This window comes from Leptodactylus fuscus, chromosome 5 (genome assembly GCF_031893055.1).
Source record: "Leptodactylus fuscus isolate aLepFus1 chromosome 5, aLepFus1.hap2, whole genome shotgun sequence".
Taxonomy (NCBI): domain Eukaryota; kingdom Metazoa; phylum Chordata; class Amphibia; order Anura; family Leptodactylidae; genus Leptodactylus; species Leptodactylus fuscus.
In genome coordinates, this window is record NC_134269.1 from 207,485,382 (window position 1) to 207,511,483 (window position 26,102).

Genomic DNA, 26,102 nt, shown 5'->3' on the forward strand with positions numbered 1-26,102 from the left:
CACCTTTGGTCTTCTGCCTAGTAGCATGTCGGGCTAGTTAGCACAGTTGGATTGGCACTTTTGGTAGTCTTCTTTCAGCCACTACATTCATGGTCCTTTAAGGTTCCCTATATATGTTGGGATTCTAAAAACATGTCTGATACTTTCCACCCAAGGGCATATCTTGAAGTTTTTGAGTTGCCACCCAACAGACTCAGACTCGTAGTGGACCCAGGTTCTAACACAACAGTGGTCCAGCAGAAGACATCCAAATGTGAAGAGTACTATGGTCTACATTCTGGGGCCTGTTAGAGGGTGGGCTGTTTATCTGGTGGGCCCAAGTCCGACACTGCCAATAGTATATGGGTATATCACCACCTAGCTGAAGATGACTTTATATTTTTTGGGTCTGTGAGTACAACCCATTGTATGTATAGATGACTCCACCATGTAACCGGGCCTCCACGTAGGCCTCATATAGTATAGATAATACTTTCACGTACCTTGGAGGAATGGGTTTTTCAACTGGTAGTTCCTCAGGTTACACCTTGTTCTACGGAACCCACTATACCAATGCCCTTTGTCCCTCCCACATACTTTATGTCCTAACATACAAAAGACAAAAATGATCACAGAGGTCGGGATATCCTGCCAGTAAACATCCCCCATGGTCCTACACAAAGGTTCCTAGTAAATAGGAAATATCTCCAGGAAATTTTCCTACCCAGCAGTGAATGAAACTTTCTCTCAACTACTGAATGAACAACTTTTTGATTGGTTTGGAGCAAAGTTTTCTTCTAAATGTTCCGGTGGTGACGGCTAGTCGGAGGGGACAATGACTTGTTAGATGTTATCCTTTATGTAGAGCAGATACAGTATACCATGTTACCGGTTAGACAGTAAATTTCAATATCCGGTCTTGTGGGGTGGATCATGGAGTTCTTACAGGTTCAAATTATGGACCTTTAGGCACTCCTTGGGCCACCATATGGTGCCATCTTGAGGCAACATTGTTTCCCTTAGAAGCAATACCCCATAATAAGCAATAATACTGTTCCTGATGACATCACCTGCTTCTAATCCCTATTCTGGTAGGGAGAGCCCACCTGAAGATACTTCCTCTTGCTCTGCTACCCTGCTGTCTTCTTCTAGATCTGCTACAGGGCCATTGACTCTGGTCATCTTTCCTTCAGTACTGTAAAAAGTTGAAGAAAAGAGAAATGTAAACCCCATCATTATTTGTCGTGACTCGTGACCTTTGCCCTTTTCCTTCCATCAGTTTTTTTTCGTTACTTGCAGACAGTATTTGGCAGAACTCGGCAGGGAGGTTGTTCCCACCACCATCTTGGACAACTAAGCCCAGCTCTTCTTTGGATATAGGCTTGCTCCAATCCATCTCTCTTCATGTCATCTCAGACAGACTGGACGATATTGGGAGATCAGGGCTCCGCAGGGGCCGGATCATCACTTCCAGGACTCCTCCTCCGAACGGTCACACCAAATATTGATGGGATTTACATTTTTTAAAACATTTTTTACATTTTTCTCTTTTGTTTATTCTCTTAATGTTGTCAATTGACAAAAATAAACTATTAACCCTTCAATTTCTAAAAGCGTTCTTAGCTTTCAGCCTTTTCTGCCTAACACTTTTGCACAATGCCATGTACACAATAGGCTCCTTCATACAAGGAAAGAATTCCTTGCACTAGATCCTGTAACACAAGTCACAGGTTTTACAGAGGTAACAGCACAGTAAAACTAGGCCAGAGACACTGGGAACCTATTAAGTGTACGCCCGAGTCCTGATCGCTATCTGTTCCTGTATTACATGACTATTTAACACTGACATTAGAACATTCTGTTTCTGAAATCCCTACAGTGAAGGGGGCAGCGAAAAAACAACAAAAACATAAAAGTTTTATTAATCTCGGCTTATCTTACGAAAACATCGTCCTGCATCCCAATGCCCAGCAGTTGTTCTAATATAGTAAAGTATCTGGCCTCAGAGTGCGAGTCAGTTGGATGGTTTTCAGACTGCACAGTTCTCCAAATTAAAGGGATACCAAACCCCGACGCAAAGAAAGAAGAATGACAAGAGAAAGCAATTTTTTTTGGATGTCAGTAGGGTTGAGCGATCGGGATCAAATGGAAAATGATCAAAAATCAGATTTTGAAATCTCAAGATCAGCTCAACCCCACTGTATATATAATATACAATTAGGGTTGAGGGATCAGGAAAGATCGGATCTCGATCGGTGATCAAGCAAATTTCACGATCGGGATCGGCTGGAAAATGATCGAAAATCGGATTTTGAAATCTCAAGTTCGGCTCAACCATACTGTATATATAATATACAATTAGGGTTGAGCAATCGGGAAAGATCGGATCCTGATCAGCGATCGAGCAAATTTCACAATCGGGATCGGTTGCAAAATGATCAGAAATCGGATTTTGAAATCTCAAGATCGGCTCAACCCTAGTTATCGGTCTGTAGGGGATTCTGAGGGTTCCTAATACAAACCATCTTGTAGAAATGTGTCAAAAAAATAGAACATTTCAATACTTTGATTTCCACCATGTTTCAGATGAAGGGTGGGGCTTAACTAAGGGGCGTGGTTAATGTTACGTGATTGGAGGATTATATTTGTCAAAGCTCCTGAAACCAAGTATGGCGGTGAATGAGGTGAAAAACACTAACAAGACCAGGAAAATATAGAAAAACTGCAGGCGGTATCAAAGGAGAGGAAAGTGTCATAGTGTTACTTTAAGTGGTGGTAATGCTTTGATTCCTCGGGGGCGGGGTCTCTGTGTGCAGTGTTACCGCCCACTCGGCTAGTAGATCTTAAATTACATCAACACTAACAAGGCTTATATCTTTTGAATGGCTGAACGGATTTGCATAAACAAAACACCAAAATGTTCAGGGTGACAGCGCCGATCAGATGACGACTTGTCCATCATTGGGATTGTCAGACAGATGCTCTAAAATGTAGATAAAGACAAATCCTACAGTACATGTGTCATTGAGTATAGTCTCTATTTTTTTTTGTGCTTTTCTCTAGTATTTGCTTCCTCCGTGTTAGTAAGACTCCATTTGTAATCCATTGTAAATAAAGCTTCTATCTCCACCCATTCATTGTTACACTGAGCTACTAATGTGCAAATACGAGGGATCAAACAGGACCACACAGGCGGCATTACGAGTAGCTTCATGTGCTGGCTGTGTACCTGTGAAACCTAATATAGCTCATGGTATGTGACAGAGTAAGAGACGTAAATAACAGGTAGTCATCGGCCGACATTGTTTACAAGGGATGTTTTTTTAGGACAAAAAACAAATGTACAAGTCATAAAATGTGGGGTGTAATGTGAAGATCCTGGGCTCCAATGCAAATTTGTAACGGGGCTCCTACCTACCATAAGCATATCGTAGAAATTGACCATAATCTTATACGATGGGAATACCCCATCTGTAAAATGGCCACTGGCTCCTCAAACTAGTCTATGTGCGCTGTACTTTTTAAGTCTGAGACCCTCCCCCTGCAGGGGTCTGTCTGTCTATCACACATCTATCACCACTCATCCAGCCAGACAGTATCCTGAGAGCTAATAACCCCCGAAACAGCCATCTGCAGATGGTCCTTCATCCTTTTGGTGGAGAGATTCTTTATTTCCAGATCATACAAGTAGGTTTCTGGAAACCAGGTATTGGTTGATAGGGAAGTTACCCTCCAAAAGGTGGCACTAGAGGAAGTTTTCATTTTCCATCATGGAGAACTTAGTTGCATATTTTTCTTCTTAGGCTATGTTCACCCAATGCACACCATGATAGTTAATGGGGTCCCTCGTATTCTGCCGATGCATTGATTCCGACACAGTTAGAATTTTTTTCTAGCCCCCACCATTCCCAAGCAGTCATTGCAGTTCGTATCAGCACCCAATATGCTAACTAGGCTCCCTACTGTCAGGTGGGCGGTCCTGGGCTGGAGCAAATAGTCTGGGACCACCAACCTTACAATAGAGCAAAAATGATGGTTCAGGAATGGTGGGGGCTACAGAAAAATTTCCCACTATGCTGGAATCGGAGCAAAGCCTATTGAAGCATGTGAAGAGATAGAGTTGGTGGTTGAGGTGAAAGGTCCTCTCTAAGTTTTATTTGCATAAAATTGGAAAACCCCTTTAAGAAAAATGTTTGTTTCTTCACGGCCCCTTTAAGGAAGTTTGGACATAGATAAAAATACAGTTTCCAAGAAGGCTAATTTGTTAATGAAGTAAAGACAACATATTGTGGGGTCAGGGATAATGTCGCAGTTCATGCTATCAGGCGTAACCTTCGGTTTGGGTATTTCCTGTTTGTTTTCTATAGCTCTCTACGAGTCCCGGCTCAAGTTTCAGATACTTCACTTTTCCAGATGATCTGAAGCGAATTCTCATTTCTCCCTAAAAGTAAAAAAGTTTTAGAAATTGTGGAGCTGCAGAACGGCCTCGGGGAAGAAAGTCTATTTTAAATGATTTAGATGGAATTTCTGGTTAATACAAGGCCTCCTAGATGGAGTGCAAAATACAGAACATGCACAATAGATAGAGAGAAAGTTGTATATAGGACCATATTTTATGTGGTAGTAGCCGTGTATAAAAGCAAGCCAGTAACCATGACATACCAACCAGAACCATCAATATGGCCAACCATAGAAGCCACCATAACATTGCCACCACAGATGTGTCCTCAATATGGCCAACCATAGAAGCCACCATAACATTGCCACCACAGATGTCTCCTCAATATGGCCAACCATAGAAGTCACCATAACATTGCCACCATAGATGTCTCCTCAATATGGCCAACCATAGAAGTCACCATAACATTGCCACCACAGATGTCTCCTCAATATGGCCAACCATAGAAGTCACCATAACATTGCCACCACAGATGTCTCCTCAATATCGCCAACCATAGAAGCCACCATAACATTGCCACCACAGATGTGTCTTCAATATGTCCAACCATAAAAGCCACCATAACATTGCCAGCCACCGATTCGTCCTCAGTATCATCAACCATAGAAGCCTCCATAACAGTCACAGATGTGTCCTCGATATGGTCAACCACAGAAGTCCCAATAATACTGTCAGCCCCAAGACATGGCCTTATTACCATCAGCCACAGAAGCCCCCATTAATACTGTCAGCCACAGAAACAATATGAAGAGTCAGTTATCATAACGTTCTCCTCTAAAGGAGTAAGCTCCTAGGCCTCCTAGGCAAAATCTATAACCGGGCCTATCACATACTTTTATTTATTGCTTCCTTATGTGACAGAAGGACCTTTGGATACCCTAGGTCACTACTAGTTCTCATTGCGTCTGGTATCTTTTGCACATCTCATAGCTATGTCCAAAATTTCCTGGAAAGAGAGCCAGTACGGACTTGTTTACTAAGCAAACCAATGGTGCTCTTCTCTTAAGACGTCAGATCTTGTGTTGTCATCTTCTGGGCAGCCCACCTCTCATAAGCATTATGGTCAGATAAAGGATATCCTTGAGAAAAGGGGAAATTCTGTTTTTCTGCTTATCCCATTGTGTCTCACTCACAAAAGGAACATTTGGTGGAAATTTTTTGATGAAATTGCTGTCAATTTAACAAAGTTATCTTAGTCTATGACCACCATTACTATCAACACCAGGGACTGTTATCTCAGGATGGTGATAAGTTGGGACTTGAATGAGGAAATGGGAGGACATTTCCTGATAGACTATCAGGAAAGAAATGATGTATGATGGGCAGATTACGGGCTGAAAAATATGGGTCAACCACATGAGTTGTCCATGAGAGGACAACCAAAAAAGAACCAAAGTAAGAAACATGACAACATATGACAGATAGAGGTTGAAGAATGATATGGTGTTACAGGTGGAGGTAAGGATGAAGCCTTGGAGGGTAAAGGTGCTGATACCCATTATAGAAAGTTTTCAGGTTAAAGAAAGATTGACAGGGAGATGACCCCCCCATGAGATGAAATCCACAATTCACGTTGAGAACACAAGTAGTTGGTCTGACAGTTGTTGAAGGTAAATGGTTATATTAAGACCATGGACCCCTGAAGAAGAGCAATCAGGAGAACACTATAGAATGATCTACAGAGTCATTCCGAAGGGCTTGGTCATTACCTCTGGTGGGCTCCTTGTCTGACATTGATGTAGGACAGTGTTCCCCAACCTATGGATCAGGAACTCCTCAACTATTGTAGAGGAATAGAACATCTGGAAGGAGAACACTAAATACTCCTACAGGACAGTCAGCACCACTGTGTGACAATAGGACAATGTGTCCCAAATTCCCAACCAGTGTCTTGGGAAACTAGAAATTTTGCACTCTTGGGAAGCCATAACATTACTAGAACTTGGTACCAGGGTCAAAACCAATAAACACAAGGGTAAAGTGGCTCAAGGCCTACAATATGTTATGGACCACTGTTGGCCAAGGCCCTGACCTGTCCAGTTAGGGTCTTCTGATACCTGGAGAGAGTTGACATTATGAGATTTCTTTGATCTAACTATGCTTGTGTGTTCAAACATCCCTGAAGAAAGTTTAAGCTTAAGGAGTGTTACTGGGAAGAAAATAGACGAAAGATCTGGATTGAGATGGGAGGAATTAGGATCAAGAACACATGTGGAGTATGTGAAGACCAAGTGTTGGCGAGGACCATCGATAGATGGCTAAATATATGGGAAGGTGGGAATATGTATGTTAGCACAGGTTAGTAGATATGATATTTACCACCTTGTCTTTGGTGGTCCCGGTGGACTATGAGGGGACAAGTCAAAAATTCTACAAGGAAGGACCTCTAAACCTCTTTAAGTCTGATTCTACGGGCGTGTAGATATTGTGTTACTTCAATCACATGAGTTTCTTTGCTTCATGTACAACACAAAGCCTGTTAGCATAAGTCTGAGGAACTTCCGAGGAAGTTCTAGCATGGTGTGGGCATGGGCTTTTGTGGACGGCGAACTGGTACGCGAGGGGTTAATTGAGGAATGTCGTCCCAAAGTTCAGAGAGGCAGCCTCAAAAACCTCACAGGAAACTCTCTAGTTCTTGGTGCTGATCTGGCATTCAGCATCCGAAAGTTAAACTAAGCACTGACAGGACGGTTTAGCTAAACACAGAGCGGACACAAAGCCTTTCCCTTTTCTGGTAGTCCTTTAATATGATCTCCAGAGTGGAGGAGACAAGCCTGGGCTTTGATGTGCTGCACACTGTGTGCCTGCTCAGTGATACCTAAGACTTTACATTAGAGCTGCTGGATTACAAATCACAGAAGAAAATCTACAACCGGTGAGTATGGAGCGTTTCACATTGTGTGTTTTTGTCTTTAACTATACATGAAAGGACGCAGAAGACGCGGTGGGGGGAGGCGTCCCTATCCAGACCCTACACAATACACCTCTATCCTCCTATTGATGGAATCGATCACTTCTCTGTCTTCGTCTTAAACCCGTTTGGGTCATTTTTTGAAATAAAATTTTTTAAGAATTTTTTTTGAAAAAATGTTGACTTTAACCAAATCATTTTTGGTACTTTTTCTAAACGATGAGACCTCAAGACCTTATTAATCCACTTTTTTTTTTTTACTGTTTTTTATTAGAAACTGAATTTTTTTAGGCCATCGCCTTAGAGGTATGTAAGAACTTTATTAGACTTGCACCCAGTTACGCAATTTTTTTTATTGTGCCAAAAATTTAATTTTTAAATTTGTAATTTTCACCTTAAACAAATCATTTTTCAATTTTTTTGGATTTCTTTTTGGAACCGTAGTGTTGATGTAACTTTTTTAAGACCTTATTTTTAATCTTTATTTTTTTTAATTTTTCCAAAATTATCGATAAATTGTATAATTTCTCAGTTTTAATTTTGCCCCAGTTAGGTTTTTTTTTAAATTGTAAATCCATTAATCCCTTAAGGCCAATTTTGACCAAATAATTTTTAGTTTTTTGGACGATTCTTTTTGTAAATGATGAGATCCAGTGTTGACGTAACTTTATTAAGACCTTATTTTTTATTACAGTCTGAAAATATTTTGCATGAACTTTATTATACTTGATGTTACGGTGTTGAGGATACCAAATATGTCTTCGGTGTCTCATCTATTTTGAGACATTTCTTAAGTAAAGTTTTTTTGTTTTTTGGTGGATTTTTGTGACTTTATGTTTTAGAATCAGCAATTTTAGAGTTGTAGCTTGGTTTTTCAGATCCAGCTCACAAGCCTAACCTTGTATCGAAATAAACTGACCAAGGCTGGGTATCTTGTTGGCAACGATCTGGCTTCCACCTCCAAGACACATGTTCCTTGTTTGTTTGCATTTTTTATTTTTATTGTATTTCCATAAGTTTACTTTTGACTAGTTCTAAATCATACTTGGCCCATCTCTATCTGGACTGTGAAGTTTGGTGGTCATGTCATGATGGTTCCCGAGAGGGGACAAAGGGCACCCATCATGGCACAGTCACCCTCCAACCGGTGATCACATGTGACCAGTGATTACGACCACTTGACTTGATCACCAGGACATATACATAGGTTCAATGCCAGCAATGTATAATGACATGGTCATGGAGTGTTAAAAAGTGAGATTATGTGTCTGTAGTGGGTAGAAAAAGTACCTGGAGATACAGTAACGTGCAAAAGCTTTAGGCAGTCATGGAAAATATGTCGCAACGTAAGAAGGCTTTCAAAAATAGAAGGGTTAATGGTTTATGTTGGTCAAATAACAAAATGAAGTGTACAAAGAAAAGTTATATGTAAGTCCCTTCGATATTCGCCTTCCATTATTCTTCTTGGTAGACTTCTTGGTAGGGAGGTTGTTCCCGCCATCTTGGAGAACGAAGCACAGATCTTCTGTGGGTGTAGGATTGCTCCAATCCTTCTGTCTCTTTATGTTGTCCCAAGTCGCATAACCTTACTCATGATGTACCTAGGGCTAGCAATGGACAGGTCATGGGTCAAGTGGAGACCAATGACTGCTACAATCAAGATGGCGGCTCCATGGAAGAACATTAGAAGCTGCCTCGAGGAATACCATTATAGAGTGGGCTAGCTTTGGGAATGTGTCTACTGGAGTAACTTTTTAACTTAGGTTTTGACTAAATTTGGCAATAACCAATATACGGACCTGGTGTTCTGCCATCTGGTTGGGTAGTTTCCGAAATCTGACTTGTAAAGACAATAAGGATATATATATGGTACACTGTTCCATGTTTTTGTCTAACGTTGGCTTTCACCTTTGTCGTTTAAGATTTCAGCTCAGAAGCTCCAGCGGCCGCCATGGATGACTTTGAACGTCGCAGAGAGCTCAGGAGACAGAAACGGGAGGAAATGCGCCAGGAAGTCGAAAGGTAACGTCAGAATAAATTTGTCAGCGCTGCTCTCATTCTGTTTGCATTGGAGGCTACCCATATCTGGCAGTCATACTTGGCCAACTCAATTTCCAAGCCATGAAATAACCAGCCATGTTGTATTCCCAAAAATGGTCACAAATAATGATTTGCAGCGTCTTCTGTATGTTGGTCCAAAAACGGCATGTCAAGAATGTAGAAAGAGAGAGGATGCTATTTATAATTGTATATTGATGACATCATTGTTCCCAGCGGACCCGTTTTATTTCTTGGATATATTGTTGACAGGAAACATTTCTGGAGACTTAGCCAAGTATTGGCAAACATCTACTGAGGGAGGAACGTCAGAGCTTTAAATGTTGGGCATATCGGCAATGAATTGTATCGTACGTGCAACAATATGCTATTAGTAGATTGGAAATCTTCGTAGTCTCTTCATATGTATTTCTGGTTTTACTACGTCAACATGTGCCCTTTATAATAATGGTATCTTTTTTGGGACAAAGTGTCCTTTGGGCCCTCTAAGGTTCCAAGGTTCACCAGGTTCCAGATATAACTACCACCTCTGATTCCCTATAGCCATACCTGCCAACATTTGACATAGACGTTCTAGTAGAAGAGTATGCTCCCCAAAGCCAAGCCTTCAAAGGCCCTGCTCCACCAAGTTCAGGGCTCTCAAGAAAAAGCCAGGGTACGATCCTCTCCAAAAAAGTGATCCTACAGTGACATAGTAGCAACAATAATGGCTCAACTTCCTTAACATCAGCCTTCATTTTGGGAATCTTCTGGACATTTCGGGAGAGTTGTCATATATGCTTATAGTTGTACCCCTGGCCTGGGCTGAGTGGTTGAAAGGTTCTGACATGTCTACGAAGATTTGGTCAAGGGACCTTAAAACCTCCATTGACCCCATGGTTATTCCCAAGATCACTTTTCACTATTCTGTTTTAGTTCACACCAGGATTCTGGAACATTTACTTGTGATATGTATTTGCTTTAGGGGTTGTCCCAAAGTGTCTAAATGCTGAGGTTTCCACCACTTGGACCTCTATAGATCATGAGAATGAGGGTTCTAGGTGACGTAAGTCTTCTGCTGCTCCAAAGTCTATGGAACTCCAAGAGCTGAACTCAGTTTTATCATCAGTACCATAAAAAGTTGAATGGGGTGGCATCTTGCGTCATTGATTCAAACAGAGAGCAAGAGACCCCCATTCTTGTGATTTTAGGATTCCCAAGGGTGGGACCCCTAGCCATCAGTTATTGTGTGATGGTGGGACAAACCCTTTAAGAACCATAACCAAGACAGGCTCCTTTAAATTATGGTATCACCCTTTAGCTGTGTTAGACCAGACAGGTTATTTCCATATAGCCTGTTGACCCCTTTAATTTTTGTGACGTAGCGTGAGGGAAAGCCCTTGAATTCCCTCTTTTGGTGCTCTACATTCTGCCCCCTAAACACCACGGTGGAAGTACAATTTTAACCATTACATCTGCCAACACTAGGTACTGTCTTATTAAAGGTGTTGTCCACTTTATAAATCTCTGACGATCAGCTGATCACAGGATCCTAGCGATCAGCTGTAATCTGAACCATACAAGAAGTGTTTAATTTGCCTACAGTGCCACCACTGGAGAATTGAAGTATTACACAGTTCATTGGAATAAAGTGGCTATTTTTTATAGCGTGGATATGTTGGGCCTTCCAGGACAAGAGGGTCTTTTTGGGGTATTAAACGGGGAAATTCTCTTACAGGATTTCTAAAAAAAATCAGGTTTATCACAATAATATGTAAGGAACTGAAGTAGAATTTTGATTAGGAACACGGAAAATGCTGATCTTGATAAATCAGTTCCTACATGTCAGTTTAACCTCAGTAAGGAACTAAACAGGTGTCAGTGACAACTGGTCTTGGGGTAGGTAAGTTGAGACTGGGAGTGACCCCAATAACATCTATATTGGGCTCTGTAGGGTAAAAAACATATGAAATGGGTTGGCCCATGAAAATAAATGTATGATAACACGGGGTACGATTGGGGAACGCATAAGGCAGCCCACATAAGAAGACACCCATATTATACATGGCACATGCAAGGTGCGGGGCCAAGTTCCATATTGTGTTTTGGGGCCCAGAATCAATAAATTATGGCTATTTTTTAATCTAATATTCAACTTTTTTTACTAATTTCGTGTTAATTATGGACAATTTGGAGGTATCCAGGGAACATTTCTTGTTGCGTTGCATCATTGAGCCTGCGGTTTAGTGAAGCTGAGATTTGATGAGGTAGTATGGTCACCCCACATGACCTCACCCAAGCTAATCTGGTGAGTCACCGGCCAGCTATGGGCTGTGGGCCAGTAGAGTATCCTGCGATACTCCAGGGTTGAAATCCCACCCTGAGTGCTGAGTTTTGTTTTCTTCATCTATTGTGCATTGGCATTAGAAGTCATTAAGACGAAAAAGAGAGAAAGGAAACAAAATAATAATAATCAGCTGTGAAAGCGGAGTTGGCAAAGAACAAAAAAAATTATGCTGGAAACTCAATAAGGTTCTGCTAACATTTCCCTTCTAGATTCAACTTTTGCCTTTATAAGGGAAATTCTGGCATCCTTTTTTTTATTAAATCTAATTATTTTTGGGAAACCTGGGGCTAGACAGGCTAGCGTCATCTGTAGGCCTTGGCAAACGTCCTTACAAAAGGGTCATTCAATGATAAGCTGTATTTTTCATGGAACCCTCAGCGATCAGCTTTGGGACAAGCTGGCAGCAAGTGTTTGATTTCTCTGCAGCACCTCCACAGGTGAAACCAGGTATTACAAATCATATGATGTACAGATATGGCAGATCCTACAGACCTGTTCATCATTACTCCATCCTAAAGATTTCTGAATGGGACGACCCACCCATTTAATCCTGCATTTTGGGTACTCTGGCTCCCATCCACTTAAAGAAACAGTGCTCCCTAGACATACCTGACCTTAGTTAATGCCAATGTGCCCAGTGTTTATGAAGGACCCTCTACTATTGGTCTAAACTTCAAGATTTATTAGGTTCCTACCCATTTTCTGCTCTTCCTGATCGTGGCCTGTCCACTGCTCACAACCAAACGCCACCTACCTTGACCTATATTCTATCAGACTACGATTCCTGCCTCTACTTTACCTTGGTGTCTTCAGTTCATCTACATGTCAACCAAAACTACTCTGGGGATAACGACCTTGGGAATTCTTTTGGGAAAGTCCATAGAGTAGTTCCTTGAAGGGATTAAGGTTGAAGAATTCATAGTCTCTAGTTTAGCCCAAAGCCAAAAAATTAGCGAGTGACCCAGAGGGTTCACAAATTCTGCTGGATTTATTACCACTAAAATCTATACTGGGGGTGGGGGGTCTTCTACAGGACACATAATCACTGCAGCTTTCTTATTTTTGAAAAATACTCCACAACATGGAATCCTAAACTTGGCCCACCTGTCTTGAGCTATGCTCCATCTGACTATAATTCTGCTGGCTGCTTCGGTATCAAAACTTGGTGTCTTCAATTCATCCACACGTCAACCAAAATTACTCTAGGGGGTAACGGCCTGAGGAATTACTATGGGATGTAATTAAGGGTAAAGAACTCACAATCTCTAGTTTAGCCCCATGCCAAAAAATTAGCGAGTGACCCAGTGGGTTCACAAGTCCTGCTGGTTTCACTAAATCTGAAATCTATTCTAGGGGGAGGGTCTTCTACAGGGACGTAAAATCACTGCAGCCTTCTCCTTTTTGAAAAACATTTCACAACATAGAATCCTAAACTTGGCCGACAATTCTCCAACGTCACCTGCCTTGACCTATGCTCTGTCTGACTACAATTCTTGCCTGCTGCGTCGTGTCTTCAGTCCATTTACACTCCAACCAAAACTACTCTGGGGGTACCGACCTGGAGATCTCCTGTATACTCCATAGAGTACATCTCTGTGGGGGTTAAGAGTGAGGAACTCAGAATCTTCTCCTTGGGGATTAAGGATGAAGAACTCACAATCTCTTAGTTTAGCCCTTAGCCAAAAAATTAGTGAGCGACCTGGTGGGTTTACATCTCCTGTCACCGCTGAATCTAAATTCTATACTGGGAGGTCCTCTACAGGGCCACAGAATAACTGCAGCCATCTCATTTTTCAAAAATATTTCACAACATGGAATCCTAAACTTGGCCCACGTTTCTCCAACCTTTTTTTTTTTTAATCTAATATTTTGTTTCGTCGACACTTTTCTCCTTGACCCCTATTGTGTGTATATATTAAACCACTCAAGTACATAATATATATTAGAGATTGGCCGGGGAAGGTATTACATTTCTGAAAACCCCTACTGGAACCGTTCAGTGGGAGAAAATATTCTAGACGTTTGCTCTTGATCGAAACATGATGTAGCAAAGATCATTTGTCTGAGAAACTAAAGTGCTCCCTCATGCTTCTTCTCCTAGACGGCCACCTTGGAGATATTTCAGTCCTCGTCACGTATAGCAGAATGACCTTCGAGCTTGATCTGTAATCCACAAATCCCACTTAAAAAGGTTCTTGGCATTTCTTATTTGTTGATTTTTCTGCCGAGCGGTCCAAACTCTTAGGCAGCTGCAGACAGAGGGAGCTTTTGTAAATTCACTTCCATCTTTGGGGACGTATTAAATACTGGAGCTGTTCGTCAAACTATATACAACATATGTATTGTTAAGAGGCGGAAAAAAATCCTCACCAAATTTACTTTCTCAGCAAATGTTCGAATGAATTTTTTTTCTTGAAAAGGGAATTACGAAATTTAAGATTGCCTAAGATTTTCTGTAAGACGAGTAGAACGTCCACATGTGGTCAATAGATGGTCTCATTTGTTGTATAGTGCCGACATGTATTGGTCACGTTAGTCCTAATAAGTAATAGAGCTACAATATCATTTCTATAACTCACGCATTTCCACATATACTTGAGACGGTTTCTTAAGAAGCGAATCAATCTTGAAGTATGTCAAGGATTCAAAGGAAATCCAGGAAGAGACATTCTGAAGTTCCCTGAAAAAAACTGCAAAAGGTTTCTATGTAGAAAACTATTGTCTGGCTCCTCACAGGCACTGATATCTCTGCACTCCCATGGCTCCACCCCTGAGGAAGCAGAACATATAAACTCCTTGTAGAAGCTATATGTCCTTTGATCAGGATCAAACTGGACTGAGTGCTTGACATAGTGTTAACCAATTGTAAGATGGTCAGTTCTATATGTGACCCTTGACCCTTATTACAGGACCCCCATGAAAGATGGTGCAATAAAGAGGTAGACATCTTTGAATTTGGCAGAAGGCTACAAGGCACCAGACTTGGTGATCACAGGCATGGTTAGATACTAGGTTTGGCAATTATAGAGACTCTTGTCCAAGATTTAGAGCAAAATCTGAGTCGTAAAATAAAAAAGACATACTCACCTATCCCCTACGCTCTAGTGTCCTGTCCCAGTCCACTTTCTCTTGCATGCTGGGACTTACCAAGCTAAAAACAGAAGGTCTCCTATGACCACTGAGGCCAATCCGTTGCCTCAGTTGTCCTTGGTCAGGAACCAGTAACCTAGGTGAGTGATGTCACTGGTTCTTCACCACCTTGGTCTCTGACCTGGCCCTCAAGGCGTCCTATTTCATGCAATATTCTAAGGCCCATGACTGGAAACCCGAGATCGAATCTACTTTTGATGGATTATAACTGCCTCGTCCACTGCCATAGAAGACCGATTTCTTCCCTCTACCACTTCTGCCCCTCTCACCCAATGTAGATCCAAAAATTTTATATTGCCTTTTTTAAAAAATGGCCGTGCAGTCAGAGCAGACCCTATCTACATGTTATGGGTTTTTTTAGCTCAGCTAGACTCGGCTGGTATGGCGTTGGTCTTCTCTTACAGGTCCTCCACTCACCACTTCATTATCGTCTTTGGTGGGTTCAAAAATATCAGGCCCTAATAGCTGTAAGATTTTGGATTTCGTGCCAGGTCTCCTACACCTTGTGACATTCCTATAAAATGTGCTTGAACTTTCCACAAGCCTTTAATCCCGGAGCTATCAATATGGAATTTTTTTAATTCATTTAGTCTGTTCCGATTTTTGGCATACTATTTTTCCTCCTTTTGAAGAATTTTTATTCCTGTGAAATAAATATATCAGCGCTCCGTCTTTAGACATATTATAACCTGGCTGGAAACCAAGGCTTCTGTAAATTCCCAGACGAAACCCTTCGTATAGACATGGCTTCCATTTTTAGAACTAACCGGTGATAAGGGCGACGGGCAAATGTTGAATGTCTTCACACTTGGCATATCTTCCTCCTTGGTTTGTTTATTAGGTTCCTTCACTTGCAGGATGAACACGCCATTTATTTTAATGTGGCAAAGAAGAATTCCTGCAGTCCTTTACTTCCTCCCTGCTGTGAGCAAAAAATAAGAACTTGAAGCAGAAATAAGAACTTGACTGTCTTACATACCCTGGGAATTATGTGGTGTCGGAATGTCTGTAGAGTAAGCTTGTAGGTTAATAAAGTCCTGTGATTACAGCAGTTTAGGCAATGATTTCAATAGGTAAATTGTCAGATACAAGGAGCGTAACTACCCGGGACATTAGGGGGCCCGTCAACAGCTGCTACTGCTGCATTTTTGTTTCTTTTTAATAGGCCATTACCGACTGGAGTAACTCCAGCCGGTAACGGGCCCTATTTACTTACCTCTCCTGGCTCCGGTCAGGCTTTGGGCCTACTTGTTTGATGTCCCTGACGTCACATGTCCTGTGTTATGTTATGTGTTGGGATGCAGGCCACGGGTCACGTGACGTCCCACATGTCATTGAAGATGGCCGATATCAGTGGGGAGTGCAGCGGAGCCAGGGAGAGGTAAGTAACAATGTTTTTTATGTTGGAATTCCCCCCGTGCCTCCGATTATTATACTGGGGTCTGAAAAGAACCCCGAGTATAATAATTTTTGCGTGGGTGTCCACAATGGGACATAATAACGTGTGCAGGGTCTACTATAGGGCATAATACTGTGTACAGGGATCACTACAGGGCATAATACTGTGTACTGGGGCCACTATGGGGCATAATACTGTGTACTGGGGCCACTATGGGGGATAATACTGTGAACAAGGGCCACTATGGGGCATAATACTGTGTGTGCAGGGGCCACTATGGGTCATTACACTGTGTACAGGGGTCACTATGGGGAATAATACTGTGTACTGGGGCCACTATGGGGCATAATACTGTGTACTGTGTCCACTATGGGGCATAATATTGTGTACTGTGTCCACTATGGGGCATAATACTGTGTACAGGGGACACTATGGGGCATAATACTGTGTACTGGGGCCACTATGGGGCATAATACTGTGTACTGTGTCCACTATGGGGCATAATACTGTGAACATGGGCCACTATGGGGCATAATACTGTGTGCAGGGGCCACTATGGGGCATAATACTGTGTGCAGGGGCCACTATGGGGCATAATACTGTGAACAGGGACCACTATGGGGCATATTACTGTGTACAGGGGCCACTATGGGGCATAATACTGTGTACTGTGTCCAATATGGGGCATAATACTGTGTGCAGGGGCCACTATGGGGCATAATCGTGCATGCAGGAAAGCAGAGGGGTCGGTCGGTCAGGGTCTTCAGCATCGGTTGGGAGGGCCCATGTCAAAAGTTCGCCATGGAGCCCCACCATTCCTAGTTACGCCCCTGGTCACACATGACAAAGGGTGATGGATATAATATGATTTAGCAGGCTTGTAGGTACAGTGCCTCTGGTTCCTATACATGAGAATCTAGAAACATTTACCTTATTGATAGTAGGATATAATTGAAGTCTCTAGAACTTTCTTTTCAATATTCCAGACCATCGGACTAAAGGAATCTTTCTAGATTTTATTCTCATGTTTGTGGGAGTGTGTCCTAAATCTCATGCACCAGTTGCCAAATCTGGATCAAGTTAAAATAAATCTACATTTCCCTTTTAGGCAATCCTGTGGGTATTCTGTGAATTTCGGGGAACTATTTGAATAGAAGTTAGATATCTCAGCGAGCTGTCACCACAAAGTATGGAATGAATGGAGGCTTTATTTTGTCTCCATCTCAGGCTCGTACATGGCTTACAATAACAGGGACCAAATTATTCGCCGCTCCCCAAGGAAGGCCGCGTCCTTCACAGCACTTCAAGTAAAAGTGTGAATTATTGTCACAAAAAGGGACATGGCAAAAAAATTTTCTTATTAAATTTAATTTGGGTAACCGTACTTACATACTTCCCCAGAGTCTTCCAAATAGAGGAGATATCCTGGGCTTCTAACAGAGCAGACAAGTCTCCCGCAAAGACTGTTGGCAGTCACCACTAGGGGGAGCTCTTTGCAATTGATGCTGCTTCCGTTACCTTCAGTGCATAGGCAGCTAGCTCCCCCTTATGGCAGCTTTGGGCAAAAATAATTTTTTCACTTAAAGGAATTCTTCATAAATTTCACATCGATAGGCAATTCTTGATTGGCGATGGTCTGATATTGGAGACCCCCACTAGTCAACACATTGAGGGTGCCGCATCTACCCAGTAAACATGAGAGGTCCATTGGCAAGCATAATTGTACATTCTGACTGGTGGTTCATAGTAGGGATCCAAAGTGGTCCATCTATAGCAATAATTCTCATATTGTCCTATGTCTTGATGAGATGTGGCGTGTCTTTCAAGTATCGTGGATTCTGCTGGACTTCGGTGGCAAAAGAGGTGGAACAGTGAGAAGGATAAATGTGCTGACTGATACTGGGAGCATTGTGGTTTATAGATGGGGAATTGTGGTCAGCATTGGTGGCTTTCTACATGAAAACTAGTAAAATCCTGGGATTACAGCAGCATAGGTGCTCTACATATCCCTCTTGGAAACTAGTAAAATCCTGGGATTACAGCAGCATAGGTGCTCTACATATCCCTCCAGCAAACTAGTAAAGTCCTGGGATTACAGCAGCATAGGTGCTTTACATGTTCTTCTTGCAAACTAATAAAATCTTGGGATTACAGCAGCATAGCGTGCTCTACATGTCCCTCATGCATAACAATAAAGTCCTGGGATTACAGCAGCATAGGTGCTATACGTCTCCCTCTTGCAAACTAAAAAAATCCTGGGATTACAGCAGTATAGGTGCTCTACGTGTTCCTCTTGCAATCTATTAAAATCCAGGGATTACAGCAGCATAACTGCTCTACATGTCCCTCATGCATAATAATAAAGTCCTGGGATTACAGCAGCATAGGTGCTCTACGTGTCCCTTTTGCAAACTAGTAAAATCCTGGGATTACAGCAGTATAGGTGCTATACATTTTCCTTTTACAAACTAGTAAAATCCGGGGATTACAGCAGCATAGGTGCTCTATGTGTCCCTTTTGCAAACTATTAAAGTTCTGTGATTGCAGCAGCATAGGTGATCTACGTGTCCCTTTTGCAAACTAATAAAGTCCTGGGATTATAGCAGCATAGGTGCTCTATGTGTCCCTCTGGCAAACTAATAAAGCCCTGGGATTACAGCAGCATAGGTGTTCTACGTGTCCCTCTGGCAAACTGATAAAGTCTTGGGATTACAGCAGTATAGGTGCTATACATTTTCCTCTTACAAACCAGTAAAATCTGGGGATTACAGCAGCATAGGTGCTCTATGTGTCCCTTTTGCAAACTATTAAAGTCCTGTGATTGCAGCAGTATAGGTGATCTACGTGTCCCTTTTGCAAACTAATAAAGTCCTGGGATTATAGCAGCATAGGTGCTCTATGTGTCCCTCTGGCAAACTAATAAAGCCCTGGGATTACAGCAGCATAGGTGTTCTACGTGTCCCTCTGGCAAACTGATAAAGTCTTGGGATTACAGCAGTATAGGTGCTATACATTTTCCTTTTACAAACCAGTAAAATCTGGGGATTACAGCAGCATAGGTGCTCTATGTGTCCCTTTTGCAAACTATTAAAGTCCTGTGATTGCAGCAGCATAGGTGATCTACGTGTCCCTCTTTCAAACTAATAAAGTCCTGGGACTATAGCAGCATAGGTTCTATACGTGTCCCTCTTGCAAATTAGTAAAATCCTGGGATTACAGCAGTATAGATGCTATACTTTTTTCTCTTACAAACTAGTAAAATCCTGGGATTACAGCAGCATAGGTGCTTTACATGTTCCTCTTGCAAACTAATAAAGTCCTGGGATTACAGCAGCATAGGTACAAATTAAAACAAGCAGTCTTTCATTGTGAGAACGGTGAGGACAGGGGTGTTAAGTGGATGTTGACTAATAGCGAAGCTCAACTATCATTGTGGTGGATGGTGACACAGCGGAAGACAACCTTTGAGGATCCTTGATCCATTGGGATATACTTAGCCAATTATCATACTGTGACTCACACGCAACAATATTGAGCCCACGCCTTAAACTCTGCTTTGAATCTGAGTGGGATTGGCGGTGTATAAATGATGACAAAGACCAGAATGGCGGTGTAGTGTCACCGCTTTCATGTTGCGTTGCGTCCTTGGTCGATACAAGTCTTCATGAGCAGCAATGTTGCTTTTCCAGCTTGTACTTATTTACTGTTATCTCCGTGTTTGGCCCGTTCCGATGATACGCAGCTGTTGTTGATTAAGTTACAGTACACACTACGACTGCTCGCAGTACACAATTACCGTGAATTTTATAGTTTTGAAACATACACAAATCCCTTGATAGGGAACGGAGCCGAGGAGCCAACCATCAGATGTCGTCTCCTAGCTAGGAGCGGAATTTATCTGCCATGGATCTTGTACAGTTCTTCAAGTTTGTCATAACAAAAGCACAGATCTCATCTTCCTGAGAAACACAAGGCCAACAGACGGCAGCGTGTAGAGGAAACAGAGCCCCCTGCTGGTGCTGACTGATCCCACCACACCCTTCTAGTCGGTAACGGCTGTTGTTGACTACTTGTGCAGGTATGGAGGACCAGAGATGAGGTCGATCACAGGTCCACCATATATTGGCTGACTATATAATACAGTATGTATCTCTTTGATATCATTCTGTCTGTCTTGGGTGATATCCCATAGTCATATTATGAGGCTTATTAAAGGGTTGGATATTGACTTCCATGTAGCTACCTCCACTATACACACAGTTTCTTCCTTCTGGAGAAGAGCTAATTTACACAACAAGAAACATTTACCCTGCAGATGGGTGTTTGGGTTGACTAATATCCATAGTCATGTTGCAGATGGGTGTCTGTCTTGACCAATATACCTAGGGTTAGACATTGGCTTCCATAGTAGCTACCTCCACTATTGACAGTTTTCTTCCTTCTGGAGAAGAGTTAACTTACATGACAAGAGGCAAGCACATTGTGACAAGCAACCACACCAAGATTCTGACACATGTTGTGAGACTTGTTAAAGGGTTGGACATTGACTTCCATAGTAGCTACCTCCACTATTCACAGTTTCTTCCTTCTGGAGAGGAGCTAATTTACACAACAAGAGATATGTACCCTGAAATGGCATCTACAGATGGGTGTTTGGGTTGGCTAATATCCCTAGTCATGTTGCAAGGCTTGCTAAAGAGTTGGACATTGACTTACAGGGTAGTTTCCTCCAATAGGCTGCGCTAGTGAAACTTTTTTTTTTCTGAAGAAGAAGAGTTAATTTACATGACAAGAGGCAAGTACCCTCTGACAAGGTATCTATAGATCGGTGTCTCTCTTGGTCAATATCCATAGTCACGTTGTGAGGCTTCTTAAAGGGTTGGACATTAGCTTCCATAGTAGTTACCTCCACTATTCATGTAGTTTACTTCCTTCTGGAGAAGAGCTCATTTACACCACAAGAGGCAAGTCCCCTGAAATGGCTTTCTACAGGTAGGTGTCTGTCCTGGCTAATATCTCTAGTCATATTGTGAGCCGCCTTGTTAAAGGGTTGGACATTGGCTTCCATAGTAGCTACCTCCACTATTGACAGTTTTCTTCCTTCTGGAGAAGAGTTAACTTGCATGACAAGAGGCAAGCACATTGTGACAAGCAACCACACCAACATTCTGACACATGTTGTGAGGCTTCTTAAAGGGTTGGACATTGATTTCCATAGTATTCATATAGTTTACTTCCTTCTGGAGAAGAGCTAATTTACACCACAAGAGGCAAGTCCCCTGAAATGGCTTTCTACAGATAAGTGTCTGTTTTGGCTAATATCACTAGTCATATTGTGAGCCGCCTTGTTAAAGGGTTGGACATTGACTTCCATAGTAGCTATCTCCACTATTCTCACAGTGTTCTTCCTTCTGGAGAGCAGCTAATTTACGTGACAAGAGGCAAGCACATTGTGACAAGCTGTCTACAGGTAGGTGTCTGTCCTGGCTAATATCTCTAGTCATATTGTGAGTCTTATTAAAGGGTTGGACATTGGCTTCCATAGTAGCTACCTCCACTATTCTCAGTTTTCTTCCTTCTGGAGAAGAGCTAATTTAATGAGACAAGACAAGAGGCAAGTACCTTGAAATGGGCATTTGGCTAATATTCCTAGTCATGTTGCAAGGCTTCCTAAAGGGTTGGACATTGACTTACAGGGTAGTTTCCTCCAATAGGTTGTGCTAGTGAAACTTTTTTTTTCCTTCTGAAGAAGAGCTAATTTACACAACAAGAGGCAAGTACCCTGTGACAAGGTATCTACAGATGGATGTCTTTCTTGGCCATTATCCCTAGTCATGGTGCGAGGCTTCTTAAAGGGTTGGACATTGACTTTCAGGGTAGGCTTTTCTTCAATTTGGAGAAGGGTTAATTTACCCTGGCCAAGGCAGAGTGGTTCGTTGGCACTCAGTCCTTATGCTGTGCCACTGGTAGGTGGCATCGGGGAGAATTCAATCCGCCTCCTCCTTGCCAAACAACCTTGCCCCGGCCTATGATAACACCCTGTATTACTGCTTGTTCTGCAGAAGTCTACAAGCCGCTGGCGCGGGATCTTCTATTACATCTACATATGTATATTCTGTTCTTGGCTGAGTGACAGCCACTGGAGGTTGAGGAGCAGAACTTGGCTGGTTGCTAATTCACAATTACCATCCTCCATTAATTGATCGGCAGATATTTTTCCATTCCGTGCTTTGTGTATTTAAGGAGGTCTGGATCAACCTGAACGGAAAATCTAAGAGTTCCCAATGTATCTGTTTTCAGGCTTGTGTTCAAGAGAAATAGAGAAAATATTTTGGAAGGGAACGTTCCGCTTATTGATTGTCGCACGTTCACATGGACTAAATAGTCCTTTGTTCTGGGCTTCCTTAAAGCAGCATATGTTCTTTATTCTATGGGGCTCAGTTTACATGCAAATTGGAACAGGCTATAATTAGATCAACGGCAGAGGTGTAAGGTCAATGGAGGATGATCGCTAGGGGGCGCTGTGCTAAATAACTTGGAGGATGAGACATTCTACCATATGAGAAGTTTACATGTGTTTTTGGAGTTCGGTTACCCATCTTCTTATGTTATTAGGACATAGTGAGCCCTGGATCAAGGTTCGGCAGGGTAGGGTGTGCATGTGTTTCCAATGGTGAGATGGGACTCTCCCTTCAAGACGCCCAATTGGTCACCAATTCTGCACCATTACTTCAATATTTCACCAGTCCCCTGTTGGTTTCTATTCGTGATGGCCAAACCTTGTAGGATTCGCCCTTTTGTACCAAACTTTTGTTAGAGTTTCATGACCCCGGAGACCCAATCACAGAACTGAGCGGTGACCCAGGGGCTGGTGACGTCGCAGAGGATGGTGGAAGATGTTGGAACCCCAAATTTTAGGAACAGGTCTCCTCAACCTTCCTATTTTCATAGTTGCCAACTCTCCCAGAACGTCCTACAAAAAGAATTGATGGAAAGATGGGCGAATCTCCAGAACCCGTTGGAATTTTACGTGACATGGGCACTAGTCACAAAAAAAGGAGCGTGACTGGCCCAAAATTTGCTCCACGTCATGGTGAGGACATGTCATTCCCCCAAAATGGGTGTAGTGCACTTCCGAAAGGGATAGGGCTCTATAAAAATTGGGGCATGACCATGTTAAAAATTTGATTGCCTTCTTCCTCCCAGATACCAGTCAAATATAACTTACATTGATCTTACATATATGGCGGTATGCTGACTCTTCAATGTCCGATCTTTGGTTTTCCAAGAAGATGATCTCACCAGAGGTGTCTTCTTCTCTTCTTCACGTTGAGGACACACGCTTACCCAAGGGTAATGGGTGGAACAGCTGTCGGCTGAACGGTTGCTGAAACTGTACGGCACCTTTACTCCTCCGGTCTTACATATATGGCGGTATGCTGACTCTTCAATGTCCGATCTTTTGTTCTCCAAGAAGATGATCTCACCAGAGGTGTCTTCTTCTCTTCTTCACGTTGAGGACACACGCTTATCCGAGGGTAATGGGTGGAACAGCTGTCGGCTGAATGGTTGCTGAAACTGTTCGGCACCTTTACTTCTCTGGTCTTACATATATGGCGGTATGCTGACTCTTCAATGTCCGATCTTTGGTTCTCCAAGAAGATGATCTCACCAGAGGTGTCTTCTTCTCTTCTTCATGTTGAGGACATACGCTTACCCGAGGGTAATGGGTGGAACAGCTGTCGGCTGAACGGTTGCTGAAACTGTACGGCACCTTTACTCCTCCGGTCTTATGTGGAGGTATGCTGACTCTTCCCAACTCCTGAGGAACATGGAAAGAACATTCGGGTAGTTGAATTTCAATGCCCCATCTTTTGTTCTCAAAGGAGATGATCCCACCATTGGTGTCTTCTTCTCTCCACATTGAGGACACCTGCTAACCTAAGGATAATGGGTGAAACTGTAGGGCACCTTTACTCCTTAGGTCTCTCCCCAACCTAAAATGGCTGATAACAGGGACCAGTAGCTGACATTGAGCTGCACAGTCATCTCGATATAGACTTGGCTTACCTGACAAGCTCCACCCAGCTCCGGAGAAGTGTCTCGTGAAGATTGGGGTTACGGGTGACATCTATGACACTCTACACTCCGAAGACAGTCAATAGTCGCATCTTTACCTTCCTCCATTTGTTTTTAATCACCTCACGTAAAATAAAACACAGCGGCCCCCTCGATAGAAAACCTTCGAGTGTAACGACGCGTCAGCCGAGCGTGACCGCATTGTATCGCTCTCCATACAAATCTCCGACCTTTGTGTACTTTCTAGATTTGTGTTTGACTGACAAGTTTGACTTCTGCGGCGGAGTCGCCTCCGCTTGTTTATTATGGGAATTTAGAACATTCTTCTACGGTCTTGCCCGTCTCCATTAGTGGTCGCGACAACCTTTTTACCCCCCCACCCTTTGTGTAAACCGCCACATGTTCCTCCTGCTGGTTTATATGAGACCATAACACGCTATAGGGTTGATTATTTTATTTGGAGGGTCTAATAGTCGGGGCTAGAGGTATCATTTACTCGGAGAAGGGCCCCACCAGATTTCGTAGGGGCTGCCCACTCCATATCAGGCCCAAACCCTACTCCAGGTCAACCTCAACCGATGTCCGAAATAGCCAGGTTTGGTTGCCCGATTTGAGTTCTTTGCCTTAAGATTGTATGGGTCCGGAGTTTGTGGACCACCAATGATGTCGTCCTTGGATGTCCACTGCGGTGCAAAAGTTTTAGGCATGTCATTTAACAAAATGAAGTGAACGAAGAAAAGAGAAATGTGAATTCCATGAATGTTTGGTGTGTGTTTTGCCCTTTGGAGGAGGAGTCCTGGAAGTGATGATATGGTCCTGCCTGATCGTAACGTCCAGTCTGTCTGGGGTGACATGAAAAGATGGACGGATTGGAACAAGTCTACATTCATTCTCCAAGATGGCGGCGGGAACAACTTTCCTTAAAAAAAATGTCCCGTGACCTTTACCCTTTGCCTTTCGTCAAGTCATGTCGGTACACTTGCAGTCAATTTTTGGAGGAACTCTCCATTTTTGATAGAGGGGGTTTTGGTTTTGCCATGTTTCGTCTTCTGTCCTCCTGCAAACTTGGCACAAGGTAAAATCTCCTGCTACAGCCAGTTGTCTTACTACCAGACCCTGGACAATCAGGAGGAGGAGGAGGGATATAGCTGAGCAAATCTGACACATTCTTAAAGGGGTTTTCCAGGCTTTATAATGGATGACCAATAATTAGAATAGGTCATCAATTACAGATCAGCAGAGGTCCAAAACCCAGGCCCCAAGCCGATCAGCTGTTTGAATGGGCGCTGCAACCTCTTCAGTACTTACAAAGTACAGCGCTGTATATTGTCTAGTGGCTGTGCTGGGTATTGCAACTCAGCCTGTTCACTTAAGTGGGACTGAGCTGCGATCAGACCATGTGATCGACAAATGTGATGTCATAAGGGTGACTTAAGCTTTTTTTATTTGGAGCTAATAAAACGGAGCCCCCCTTTTCGGACCCTACAATATGTCGCTCCAGCATATCCCTACATTACACAGTCAATTTCAAACAACCATGTAATACTTCAGATCTCCTGCGGAGGCACTGCAGGTAGATTGAGCGCTTGCTGCTGGGTTACCTTCTTGTTTATTACAGCCAATTAGTGTGAATCCCAGCAGATCTGATCATCTAAGGGGTTGTCCTACCAAAGCGCAGGATTGGGGATAAGCTATAGATTGTTGGAGGATCGACTGATCACGAGAACAGAGGAAAAAAGAA

At 42.7% G+C, this 26,102-nt stretch overlaps 1 protein-coding gene across 6 annotated transcripts in view; it reads left to right on the forward strand.

Annotated features, from left to right (window-relative positions):
- Window positions 1-26,102, forward strand: part of CALD1 (caldesmon 1) — a 106,520-nt gene that overhangs the window by 38,091 nt on the left and 42,327 nt on the right. For 5 of the 6 annotated variants that reach the window (XR_012716130.1, XM_075275133.1, XM_075275135.1 and 2 more), the window contains exon 3: window positions 9,272-9,371. Coding sequence is in view for 5 of the 6 variants with exons in the window: in XM_075275133.1 (XP_075131234.1) it covers window positions 9,301-9,371 (71 nt within the window). In the remaining variant the exon portion in view is untranslated. Of the gene's footprint in view, window positions 1-7,057; window positions 7,314-9,271; window positions 9,372-26,102 lie in introns of those variants that run through there. The other variant, XM_075275134.1, reaches the window with a different exon arrangement.